Source organism: Sapajus apella, unplaced genomic scaffold (assembly GCF_009761245.1).
Source record: "Sapajus apella isolate SASKATOON/1434 unplaced genomic scaffold, GSC_monkey_1.0 scaffold40, whole genome shotgun sequence".
Taxonomy (NCBI): domain Eukaryota; kingdom Metazoa; phylum Chordata; class Mammalia; order Primates; family Cebidae; genus Sapajus; species Sapajus apella.
In genome coordinates, this window is record NW_022436980.1 from 21,648,242 (window position 1) to 21,661,212 (window position 12,971).

Sequence of the window (12,971 nt, forward strand, 5' to 3'; positions counted from 1 at the left end):
GTTTCACATTATGTAGGTCTGCATTTTATTGCCAGCATTACCCACTCCTCGAAGATTCTACCTCTGGCTCTCTGCTGCGTAGGTGTGGAGATGGACAGCTTGAGACCTGGTGAGAAAAGTAGTTTTCTGTACCCTGCCCATGCTCACTTCAATTTCCCAAACATGGACTGGTCCTTGGAGCTTAACCAATACAAACTAAAACTTCATGCTGTGTTCCTGGCACACAGCTTTAAAGGAGAACACAAAGGGAACTTCGTGTTGCTGGTCCATCTGTCGCCAGCTCTTACCCACCCAGGCCTGGAGAAATGACAGAACAGACCGTGCCCTTGCCCTCTAGAGAACAAAACTACAGAAGGGAACGTTGCGGAGGCTGTCCTTCCAGCGCCCTCATGGCATGGAAAGTCGAAAGAGAACACTGTTTCCCTAAGACCCATGAAATCGGCAGACCAGATGAACTCAAGTGCTTGAGGCTTTTAAGGAATCAATGAGTAGCAAAACTGTACAAACACTGTAGAAGAACACGGAAACATGGAGCCCAATGCAAGAATCCAGAAACTTTTTCAAAGAGCCAAGCATTGGCTTTGTCGGGTAAACAGGAGAGGATGGCCACACCTACATTCATTAAATTTACCTTTTCTGAGTAGTATAGCTCGTCTGATTACTTTATAACTTGTAACGCTGCAACATTTAAAAAATAGTTTTAACATATTTTAATTGGAAGCTCTAAGCTCTCAAATATTAAAGAGTCTTGCTTAAATCAGGGTCTACCTAAAGTCAAGAAAACTAAGCACCAGTGACACAGGCTGGTAAGGACCTGGGGGCGGGGAGGACTGTCCAGCAGATCCTCCTTCAGTGTGTGCCTGAAACCTCGCATTGCAGACACGTCTCGAGTCACAGTGGGTTCCAGAAGGGTCTGTGTGTTCATTTCAATTCTCTGTTATTATTTTTTATTTCTTTTTTCTGGGAGTCTACAGATTGAGCAGAAATGAAATCAGTGTCAGACATACTATATTTGATTTGGTTCAAATGCGGCTGGTGTCCATTTGCAGCAGAGACGTGAGGGAAAGTACGAGGGTTGCTGGCAAGCGGACGCCGCACAGAACAGTCTGCCAGTCATTGTAGAGGCCGGCGGGCACCACACGGTCAGTGTGAGTCAGTTAACAAGACAGGGGACTCGAGATTCAATGAGCAGGGGTAACACCAAGGCAAGGGAAACAGCAACAATAACAACAACAAAAAGCAAGGCAAGCGCAGAACTTTCAAGAGTCAAGGCCAGGACATTTAGAGAACAAGCTACAGGAGAGGCTGGCTGGAGAACAGTGGTCAGTGCGGATCTGCCAGGTCCCTTGGGGAGCACGGTGACCACATCGTACCCCACTGGACATGCTCTTCACAGATTTGATCCTCCACCAAAAAAAAAAGAAAACAGGTCCTTCTCTTTTGGGTGAGCGTCACAGTCACTGCACACATAACATTCAGGGAGGGGGTGACGGTCCCTGCAGCTTTACAAACATGCCTGCATTGGCAGGGCCGTGTTTGTCACACATGGGCACTTTCTGAGCATCCAACTGATGCAGCCACTGGGTGCCAGGAGTTTTAACATTTCTGAATCCGGACGGTTGTGGAGATCCCCTTTCATCTCATACTTCAGGACTTCCTGCAAAATCAGGCAAGAGGTGGACTGTTTCAAGGGTTCATTCAGCTGCTGTTTCTCCTGAAGCATCTTGTAAACTTCAGATTCTTTGTTGATGAGGAGGCCGCTTGGAGGCTGAACACGTATGGGCATGCCGTTGGCCTCCTCCCTGCTGGCAGCAGTTTTGAAATACCGGCAATATGGGATCTCAAGGCGTTATTAAAGTTGGAGATGTTTTCAGAAGAAGAGAGGCCAGCGGGGTTGCTGTGCTGGTTTGGATGACCCCAGGGCCAGTGCTGAGAGCAGGAGAGGCAGTAAAGAGCTTGACACTTGGACTGCAGGCACATCCTACCTGCAGGGCCTCCTGGGGTTCAGAGGGTAACTTCATCTTGTATGGACGGCACTTCCTTTCCACCATCACCAAAAGAGACTAGATTTTATATTCAGATCTGGCTTCTGGGAGAGTCATGTTTTCTGTGCAGCCTTTGCTTTTTTGTGTGTGAGTTTCCAAGTGCATTAGATTGCTGATAGTTTCCCCATCGATGGCTGTGATGACATCTTTGATACATCAATTAGCCATAGCAGCCTTGCTTCTGAGAGTGAGCTGGAAGACAGCTGAGAGGCTGCGGGAGGTCCTTGCTGTCCAGCGGGTGGAAGCCTCATGGTCGTGGTCTCCCTGTTGGGCTCTAAATAACAAAGTAACATACCTCTAGATGCTTCTACAAACAAGTTTGACTTCAATCCCCACCCTAGGAAACCACTTTTATCAAAGGCTCCCTGCTGTGGGGCCATATAGTGTGGCTGAGATGGGAGCTGCTGAATATTCAAACCCTTTCCTCTCAGGGTATTATTGCCATTATCCTTCCCAGATGATAAAGCGGTGGCAGTTCTCACACTCACAGCTTACTTGCCCTTTCCATAACCTCTGGGTCAGTCTAATTCAGATCAGAGGCTGCACCTCCTAAAGCTGGCTCCATCTCCACTAGGAATGCTAAGCAAGGTTGGGCACTAGGGAAGTCATGGCTAAGAACAGACAGGAGTAAAGTAACAGCAGTTCCCATGAGATAACCTACATAGGAATAGAGGGGGAATCTCTACAGATGGTATCTAGTCTACTCCTCTCCCTCCAATGAAGGCTGTAAGCCAATCTTCTGTCAAGAGAAGGGGCTGCCTTGCCCTGAGCCCAGATGCCCAGGGACTCCTGCATCCGTCCTGGCCTGGAGTTCCCAGTCTGACATCAGGCTGCTTGACTCCAACTACACAAAATATACAGGGGCAAAGGCCAGGAGTACAAGCCACCAGCACGCTACTATCCTCCGCAGAAGACTCCTGACCCACAAGCCAAATGTCTCAAGTCGACCCCGGAAAGGTTACTCAGCTCAGCCTATGTGCAGTCAGTTCTATAACATTGCTCAACAATGAACTGATGGCTTCGATCTTAGTGCTCTCAGAAGCTTCCGCTCTATCACACTGAGTTACAAATGGTCATCAAGCCCCAGATAATGCGTGGCCCAAAGAGGATCATGGTAAGAGTAGCTACCATCTGTTCTATACGTGTGCCATATCGCTGGTCTTCACTCAGGATCAAGGTCCTGGACCTCCTCCCACATACCCTACAAGCCACGAAAAAAGAGGAGTCTAGCATTTCAGGCAGATCTTTTCTCCACGGTAATTCCTCATACTCAGCCTCTCCTCTTCACGGTCCCAGCAGTTCAAGAACTTTTAAAAAATGGGAAGAAATAACAGAGACATTGCCTCATTCGGAGAACTCTCATTCCAAAGATTCTTTACAGCTCTACATCACCATATTTTTAGGAGTTTCACGTCCTGTTTTTTTCCTCCATCAGCTTATAGGGGACAAGCAGAAAGGGAGAAGAGCCTTTATTGTAGGAAATCGTGCCAATGCCTTTGAAAGGCAACCTTATCACTGAAAGTCTACTTTTTCTCCTGCTAAAGGACACTGCAAGGATTTACGCATTTTTCTGAGAACCATGTAGAAACTCTTTTGAGGGCATCTTTAGGGCTGCTCTTCGGCAGTAACATCTTATCTACAGCTGGTATTCGTAGTCCCACCATGGCTCTGGGAAAGATGGAAGGGTACAGATAAGCTGTCTGAAACACACTCCTCATTAGTCACTGCTTCCCTCTCCCCCTAGCAGGTATCCTATACTCTGAAAGGAATGATTCATTCTCCCTTGACTTCATCCATTTGGCTTGTGATCCTGGCTTCCTCTGCCTTTTTGTGTGTCGAACAATGACTTCCAATGTCCTCTGGGCAACTGTAAAACTTCACATATTTAATTAACATAACCTTCATGTAAAAATAGCTGTAGTGAATTGTGAGTCCCTAGAGGAAAGAATAGTATCATTTAGATCTCTGTATCCTCCCATCTAAAACACTTCCTGATTCACAGGCTGTACATTGTAGAATTCAGTTTGGTTGTTACATGAAGAAGGTGGAGGTTATTTCCCTCCTTTGTGTCTGGAGAACCAATTACCTGTGACTCCTCCTACCACTCTGGAAACAGGTAGGGAAATGCACACGCTCTAAACTGCTTACCCGGAAAACAAAATAAGCCCAGCGTTCCTGAACCTGTTAATGGAAAATCTGGAAAGCTGCTAAAGCAGGGGTACTAAGAAGTTACACGTTCCCCAGGGGATAGGCATCTTTCTCATAAAGTCAGGCAAAAGCCAGAAGAGCCACTACCTTATGCAGAGGGAAACATCAAACACAACCAATATAGAGGAAGCAAACTTGAGTTGCCCATTTCAAATGACCTATGATGTGTTGTTTTTTAATATAGAGGAAGCAAACTTGAGTTGCCCATTTCAAATGACCTATGATGTGTTGTTTTTTTTTTTTTTTTTTTTCAAAATGCTTTTTGACATGCATCTTCCCTTCAGTAGCATCACAGACATGAAAACACATGAGTCTACCTTCAGTGTAACGATCTACATACTGGGCACATTCCCAGCACCCATGACCCCACGTGCCTTGCTAGCAGATCGCTGCTTTCCTAAACCTACAACGCTGAGCTCATCGCCTCTGCCAATGTTTCATCTAGACGCAGCCATGTGATCCATCCCTGGGCAATAAGATATTAGGGAAGTCTGTTAAATTCTTTTGAAAGAGATTTTGCCCCTGGGAAAAGAGTCATGTGCACAGGATACTTTGTTACTTATTTCTTCCTTTTTGCCTAGACACTGACATGTGGTAACAAAAAGAGCAGCTACAAATCAGAGAAAAAGACAACTACAGAAAAACTACCTGCGAGCCTTGACATCACAGAGCCACTAATCCAATCCCCAACCAGGGCCACTCCAAACATATGTGCAAGTTGTACACAGTCCAATGCCGGGGAGCACCATTCAGATAATCTTATGAATGAATCGGCACTCCCTGGAGTTGTGCAATCCACAATCTGTACAGCCATAGCAGCCCACACTGCAGATTTGGAGCCACAAGTCTGCAGACCTGAACCCACTTGTCTATGCAATACAGGAAATAATAAACTTCCACTTAGTTTAAATCACTGCTAGTGAAGACTATTACTTCCAGCCAGAAGATCCTAAAACTACACAAGAAACTGTAGTGGGAGACCTGGTCGCTAGTTCTGGTTCCTCCACTTAGCACCTCTTAGGACCTTGGTCTAGCAACCTGACCTCTTTACTCACAGTGTGGCCTTTTGTGAAGCAAGGGAATCACTTAAGTCTTGTACGTTACTCTCTGATGGATGTGGCCATTTCTTTGGCACAAGTACCGAGATTTCTGTATCTTTACCCAACATCCGACCACAGCAGATGCTAGAAAGCAGGCAGGGGCTGCTCCCGCATATTCACTACATATGTTCACTCTGTTGGTGCAGAATCACAACTTACCCTCAAGCACTCCTGGCTAAAAATCCTGCAATGTAAAGAAACTGTGCAAAACAGCAGAATGTCTAAAGTAGGGATGCAGATATTCACATTCCTTATGGTTAGGACTCTTTTTAATAAACACACCACTAATGTCTAATTCTTTTTTAAGTTTTCTAAGGGCCTGCTTCTGGCCTGGCTGGTAGCCAATCTAACCCAGCTTTGCCGATGCTGACATAATGGATTCTGCTTGACAGCGTAACCAGGCAGCTTTTACAAACCTTTGTCCATTTAGCAGGCAACTGACTTGACACAGGTGCTTTTGTTAGGTAAGATATTTACGTGTAGTTACTATATAACCACCTGTGCTGCAGGACTAAAGCATTCTTCATAAAACTTGGCATGCTTTCAGAAGGCAATGTTGGTGGTTGGGGATGGGGAGCTTTTCTGTGCATTTTCAGTGGGAGCCGAGATTTGATGATTTAGGGTTGCTGCTGTTTCTGGCTGTGTGAGGAAACAGAAAAAGCAATAATCCTTAGGACAGGATTAATTCTTAGGACCAAGGGCAGACTGGTGCTAAGGAGCTACAGGGACAGCCAGGAAGGACTAGGGCGTTGGAATATGGGCACATTTTTAGCATTCCTTTTCTCTCATGCAATTGTCTTACAAAGTCCTCGGTCTTTAGTGCAGTTTGCTAAACATGGTTGCCTTGTGTTGGCTGTGCTTTGGAGAATAAAGAGAAGAACCTGAGTCCATGAGAAATCAATAGCAGCAGCATATAAAAAAGATGCACTGAGCTCGTTGTTAGTCACATATTTGATTTCAGAATCCTGAAAGTGACCAGGCACAAAAATATATGGAGACAATGGAAATGATGCAGAATATCGGTAAAGACAGCTATTTGTCCCCCAATAAGCTTGTTTCCTTCATCTGTTAAAATCATGTCTGTTTTTAAAGGTGAGCACACAGTCACCTGGAATACAGACTGCATTTTTCGGTCCACATTCCAGCTAGGGGTGGCCTTGTGATGGAGTCCTATCCGATGGGGTGCAAACAGGTTGCTAGTAAATGTTTAACAGTCAGTTCTGGGGGAGGGGGAGGAGTATGAATGGGGGAAGCCCTGATTTGTAATGTTTGCCAGTTGCCATGGTACGAATACTCTCACCTTGGCTATTTCAAACTTTCACCTTGATGGCAGTAAATATGGAGCTCAATATGAAGAGATGCAGCTCTCACAAATTGGTACCGACTGGTTCCAGCACATCGCTGGAGGTAAGGAAGTGTTGAACGTGATTTCTGGGAGATGTCCTTAAAGGAGGAGGCATGTCTTAAAGGGTTGGATATGTCCTTTGCCCTTTCCTCCTCCTGGCTGGCAGGGAGGTAGATGTGATTGGTGGAACTCCAGCCATCATACTGGACCAGAAGGAACAACTTGTATATTCAGGAATGGTGACATCAAGACAGAGAAGCGACCTTGGTCCCTGATGCTCACAGAACCAGCCCTGGGAAGTTTACCTGCAGAGTTCATTTGCATGGAAACTGAACAAAAAGCAAACTTCCTTCTTACAATCACAACTGATATTTTGAGTTTTCCCATTCACAGTGGAATCTATCCCAACTGAGGCATCATACATGCTGTACAAGATGTCTGACAAAAACTACAATTTTTATCTGGTAGAATCTTAAAGGTTTCAGATTTGAAACAACATCATCATCTGACCCTTTCTAGAAGGGACAGAGAGGATGGACGGAGAATAAAAGGTAGGAAAAAAAATTGTGCTTAGCTGTTACACCTCAATATACGCCAAGCAACTTCCAGAGCACAGGCAGGAAGAAATAAGCACAGAGCAAGGCCAGCAATTATATAAACATAAAGCAGAAGATAGAGAAAAGTAACTTGAAAGTAATCCCTCTACCTCAGCTCCTCCTCTCTGACCTACAGATCCATGAGGAAGGACAAGCCAGCCTATATCAACACCTTCCTCCTTGCATGCGTGCGCCCAGCTCACAAATCCACGAGCCGGGGGCTCAGGGAGGACTCTGCCACCAAGGGCAGTCTAAATTCTCTGCCTGAGAAAGAAAGATTGTTCTCAGACATCTTTCTTCTAGAGCTTTATTCCCAGGCTGAGAAATGAGAACTACATAAGGTCACTTGGGGAACTAAGTTGACTCAGAGGCAGCATTCAGGCAATTCAGTCCATTCTGGCTTTCCGGATTTGACAAAAAATGTATTGCTCAGGCATAGCCTGGCTTGTTTTTTTTCTATGTGTTTTACCCCGGGCACATGATAAAGGTCAAATGACTCCCCTTCAAATATAAGCAAAATTTAATGTTACACATGAACTCCTCTGAAAAGTTAAGTGCTATGCAAATAGAAAATAATAGTGTCATAAATAAATTATTATCTATTTTTGAAATAAGGTTTGCATAGGTCAAACATGCAACTCAGCAGTGATAACTGAGCATCTGTGATGTCACAAAACATGTGTCACTATGCTCACTCTGTGGGGATCCCACAGGGATATTTGTCATTCACTCTTTATCCAAAGAGTCTCTGACTATGCATTTACTTCGCTTCAGACCCTTGGCAACTTCAGACTAAAGGACTCCTGCAGTCATCATGATTTTCAGTCCCTCCTCACCAACTATGCCCTACTTCTCTCCCAACAAAAGAAATGCTAAAAAATGAACTTAGCCTGATATGGGGAGTGGGGAGATTCTGGTGACAGGAGGACAGGGGCAGGAAACAGCAAGACCAACTCGGCAAGAAGAGAAAAATTAGCCTGATGGAGGCATACACAAACACATGAACACCTGTGGAAGAAGAGGTTATGAAGGCAGCTGAATAAAGCATAGTCTCGTTCTTACATAAAACTTAGGCAAGAACGAAATTTCTAATCACATATCTTCCAGAATCCTGACAGTATCTTGCATTTACAGAGTCAAGCATCTTTAAAAAGATTTGCAGATTCTTGCTGCAAACATTTAAGGACTCACCTTTATCACTCTTTTTTTTTTTTTTTTTTGAGATGAAGTCTCGCTCGGTTGTCGAGGCTGGAGTGCAGTGGCGAATCTCGGCTCACTGCAACCTCATCCTCCTGGGTTCAAGTGATTCTCCTGCCTCAGCCTCCCAAGTAACTGGGACTACAGGTATGCACCATGCCCGGCTAATTTTTGTATTTTTAGTAGAGACGGGGTTTCACTATGTTGGCCAGGTTGGTCTCAAACTCCTAACTTCATGATTCACCCTCCTCAGCCTTCCAAAGTGCTGGAATTATAGGTGTGAGCCACAGTGCCCGGACACCTTTATTACTCTTTTTTTTTTTGAGATGGAGTTTTGCTGTTGTTGCCCAGACTGGAGTGCAATGGCACGATCTTCGCTCACCGCAAACCTCCGCCTCTTGGGTTCAAGCAATTCTCCTGCCTCAGCCTCCCGAGTAGCTGGGACTACAGGCACGCACCATCATGCCCAGCTAATTTTTGTATTTTTAGTAGAGACGAGGTTTCACCTTGTTGACCAGGATGGTCTTGATCTCTTGACCTCGTGATCCACCCACCTCGGCCTCCCAAAGTGCTGGGATTATAGGCGTGAGCCACCGCGCCCGGCCCACCTTTATTACTCTTAACTCAGACGTCCAGGCATTGGAGTTAGAACTATCTAGGTTCACATCCTAGATCTGGCATTTACCAAGTATAATAACCTGTGTGCCTAGCCTCAGTTTCTCCAGAAACTTACAGAATTAGAGAGAATCAACATAAAGCACTTATGTGAAAGGTCTGCAAAAAACAATATTCTCTAAATCAGAGCACATAATTTTGAGGGTTGAAAAATTTTATGGTTGCTGTTGATACGCAATTAAAACTAAAATTGATTAGGTTGATGGCAGAGTTTGAAATTATAAAAAACTGAAATGAACCAATACACATTACACAAATCCACACTTGAAGCATCTTGGTTTCCAACAGAGAAAAATCAGATAAACCTGGACAAAATCTAACACTGCTCTTATGGCAAACTCTGTCTCCACTTTCATACCTCTATTCACTACCTCCATTCTCTGCACCCAAAAAATAGCACTCCTGTTCTCTTGGGCAATAGAGTAATTTCTGCCATTTTCCTTTTAATGGAGGCCTGACATCTGTAGACTGCCCATATTATCACATTGGCACACTGGCCAAATTCTAAAGGGAAGCTTGAAACGTCGTGAAATAAGCCCAACTCCGAAGGAGTCTACTTTTGGCAATTCAATTTATATGGGGTTAACTTAATGACAAAATTGTCTAAAAACTATAGTCAGAAAACATCAAAGCAAGCATATTTGTCCTTCAAATATAACTCTGATTAAAAAAGAAGAGAGTGGCTTCCAATCTAATAATCTTCTTAATAAGTGAAACAGAAAGAATCTTCATCAGCAGTTTGGAGGATGCATGGCAAAGTATGGGAAACAGCTTGTAAAGAGAGGGCGTGAGCTGATTAGCAGGGGGTGCACTAACCCTTAAACAGGAACAACTTAGAAAAGGTGAATGTGGGTTTAAAATGTCCTGATTTGGGAGCAGTGCTGATTATCATCAAGACTCTGCAAACTTTTGAGCCAACCAGTTATGCAGCATCTAAATTAATTTTGTAGGTTTTTAAGTGTCAAAGAAATTACTACTAGAAATTGTGGTTATGCACAAATGCTATGAAATTTTCCTGAGTAAATACATCTTACATCTCTTGGGGTATATACTGAACCAGCTTAGCTGAAGCTAATAGCCAGGCTAGAAGCAAGAAAATAAACTCACTTGTCAAACTCGTCAAAGAGATCACAACTCTGCAGTTTTGAAAGAGCAAGTCGAAAATATTCCGCTAGAAAACAAATAGAGTGTTATGAATGCAAGGATAATCACGTCTTTTTAGTACTTTGTAAACCACTTTACTCCCTGTCCCACAAACCCATTTCCAAGCAGCGTGGCCACATTGATTTATTCTGCGAAAAATTAATGATACAACTACAATTAGCCAGCACTACTCAGTAGGCCCATTCAAAATGGTAAATTTTCCAAAGACGCTTTCCAAAACCTACCCCCAAAACAACGCATTTAATCTGAAAAATAATCATAAAAAGTAATTTGAAAGTAATAGCAGACGATTCTGAAATTGACATTAGAATGGAAATAAATAGTAAGTTTAAGCCAATTAAATTCTAAAAATTCTGTGTAAAATATTTTTAAAATACAAAACAAAAAATGCAACTCCAACCCTCACAGGATCAGTTGAATAAGCAAAATCTAACTCATAATGTTGGACTTGTCACCTTGGGCTTTTAGGGTCCCTCAAAAATCTAGAGCTTAATGCTATATGGGGCCAATCAGTTATCAACAAGCAGAAGGGAAGGTGTTTTATCATTAGAAGATGGAATAATTATTTCTCAACTTAACAAAAATAACGGCCAGGCACGGTGGCTCATGCCTGTAATCCCAGCACTTTGGGAGGCCAAGGTGGGCAGATCACGAGGTCAAGAGATCGAGACCATCTTGGCCAACATGGTGAAACCCCGTCTCTACTAAAACTACAAGAATTAGCTGGGCGTATTGGCACCCGCCTGCAGTCCCTGCCACTTGGGAGGCTGAGGCAGGAGAATTGCTTGAACCGGGGAGGCGGAGGTTGCAGTGAGCTGAGGTCTCGCCACTGCATTCCAGCCTGACACGTGGCAATGGAGCAAGACTCTGTCTCTAAATAAATAAATACATGAATAAAAATAAAATAAAGAAAATATCCACTGGTTAAATTAAAAGGCTACTTAAGCGGATAAGAATTGCTGATGAAGTAAAACAAAACAAGTAAAAAGAATTCATGGGAAGCTAGGAAGGAAGTTAACGCTCAGGTTTTCCTGCTAACTCTAAATCAGAATAAAACAAGGCACCAGAACTTACATGGATCACTTACCTGGTGGCACAGCAAATGTAAAAAGTAGTTTCTCAATGACAACAACAAATCTACACCTTTTACCCTTTGCTTCTCTACTGCCTCAAAAGGAGTGGGAATTTATATTTTAAAATGTAATTCATTTCATTCCATCCCAAAATCATATCCTTTGGAAACCATTAGGAAGCAGAAAGAATAAAAGCCCTTAAAATTACATTAACATGCCATTCTCATCAAACGCCACTCAAATTTGACAGAACCAGGTAAGAATACTACTACTGACCTGATGTTCTCATCCCATAGGGCAAATCAAACTTATCGCTACCATACAAGGAAGCAATCTTTCTAAAATCAGCTGCACACAGAAAAGGGTGAAACTGATGAAACCTGGAAGGAAAGGATAAAGAGTGATTTTGCCAAATACTTACTATCTTTGCAAGTTTTTAAAATCAAAACTAAAAGTAACTATACATATAATTCATATTGTTATACTGCGTATATGAAAATGTATAATTTTTTTAATTTTTAAAAATAAGTTTAAACAGTGCTGAAATATTGCATAGAATGGGGTATGCAATGGAACTACGCAACTGAAAACACTTTACAGCTACTAAAATGAAAATTATGTTACAACTCAGGAAGTAAAAAGAAAACTTAAAAACAAGCCAATACCAAGTGCTAACATAATAGCCATATATAGGAAGAAACAAAGTAGTATTATGAAAGTACTGATGCTACACTATTTCTAAATTTAAAAGTATCATACATGTGAAGTTGTATCAGCTGTGACAAGTCTGCAGTCACTAACACATAAATGACAAAGCTGAAATTCACACCCAAGCCTAATGCTAAGGAAAGATGTTCTCTTTCTAACGCTGAAGAAAACAGCTGCAGGTTTCCCAAAAGAGCTTCTCCAAATTGCTGCTGGCTTTTCTGTTTCTGAGAAAGTGGCCTCAAGTACACTCTAGGGGACTGCCCTCAGATAATACTGCCCTCAGATAATACTGTCCACATGACAAACACCAATCTACTTGTTACTTACACTATAGACTTACATACCCTGCTAAGTAATCCTGCACAAATACTTTAATCTTTTCGGGTTTTCTCAGAAAGGGAAAGGTATCTTTTTTTTCAATAAAGTTCTGGAGTACCTTAATTCTAGAGCAGCATTTTAATCTGCAGTCTGCAACCCATATGTGCCTCAGTAAATCAGTTTTGTGAGTCATGATCAGCATCTTTTAAAAAAGTGAATGGAGGCTGGGTGCGGTGGCTCACGCCTGTAATCCCAGCACTTTGGGAGGCCGAGGCGGGCGGATCACGAGGTCAAGAGATCCAGACCATCCTGGCCAACACGGTGAAACTCCATCTTTACTAAAAATACAAAAAAAAAAAAAAAAAAAAATTAGCTGGGCATGGTAGCATGCGCCTGTAGTCCCAGCTACTCGGCAGGCTGAGGCAGGAGAATTGCTTGACCCCGGGGGGCAGAGGTTGCAGTGAGCCAAGATCCCACCACTGCCCTCCAGCCTGGGGAGAGTGAGACTCTGTCAAAAAAAAAAAAAAACAAAAAAAGTGAAT

The 12,971-nt window shown here is 43.2% G+C and overlaps 1 protein-coding gene across 7 annotated transcripts in view; it reads right to left on the reverse strand.

The window, feature by feature from the left end:
* The window catches only part of ST3GAL6 (ST3 beta-galactoside alpha-2,3-sialyltransferase 6), a 62,857-nt gene that overhangs the window by 9,963 nt on the left and 39,923 nt on the right, over nt 1-12,971 (reverse strand). For all 7 annotated transcript variants that reach the window (XM_032299292.1, XM_032299296.1, XM_032299291.1 and 4 more), the window contains 2 exons: nt 11,680-11,783; nt 10,274-10,337 (listed from right to left, as the gene is read on the reverse strand). In XM_032299292.1, coding sequence (XP_032155183.1) covers nt 10,274-10,337; nt 11,680-11,783 — 168 coding nt within the window. The remainder of the gene's footprint in view (nt 1-10,273; nt 10,338-11,679; nt 11,784-12,971) is intronic.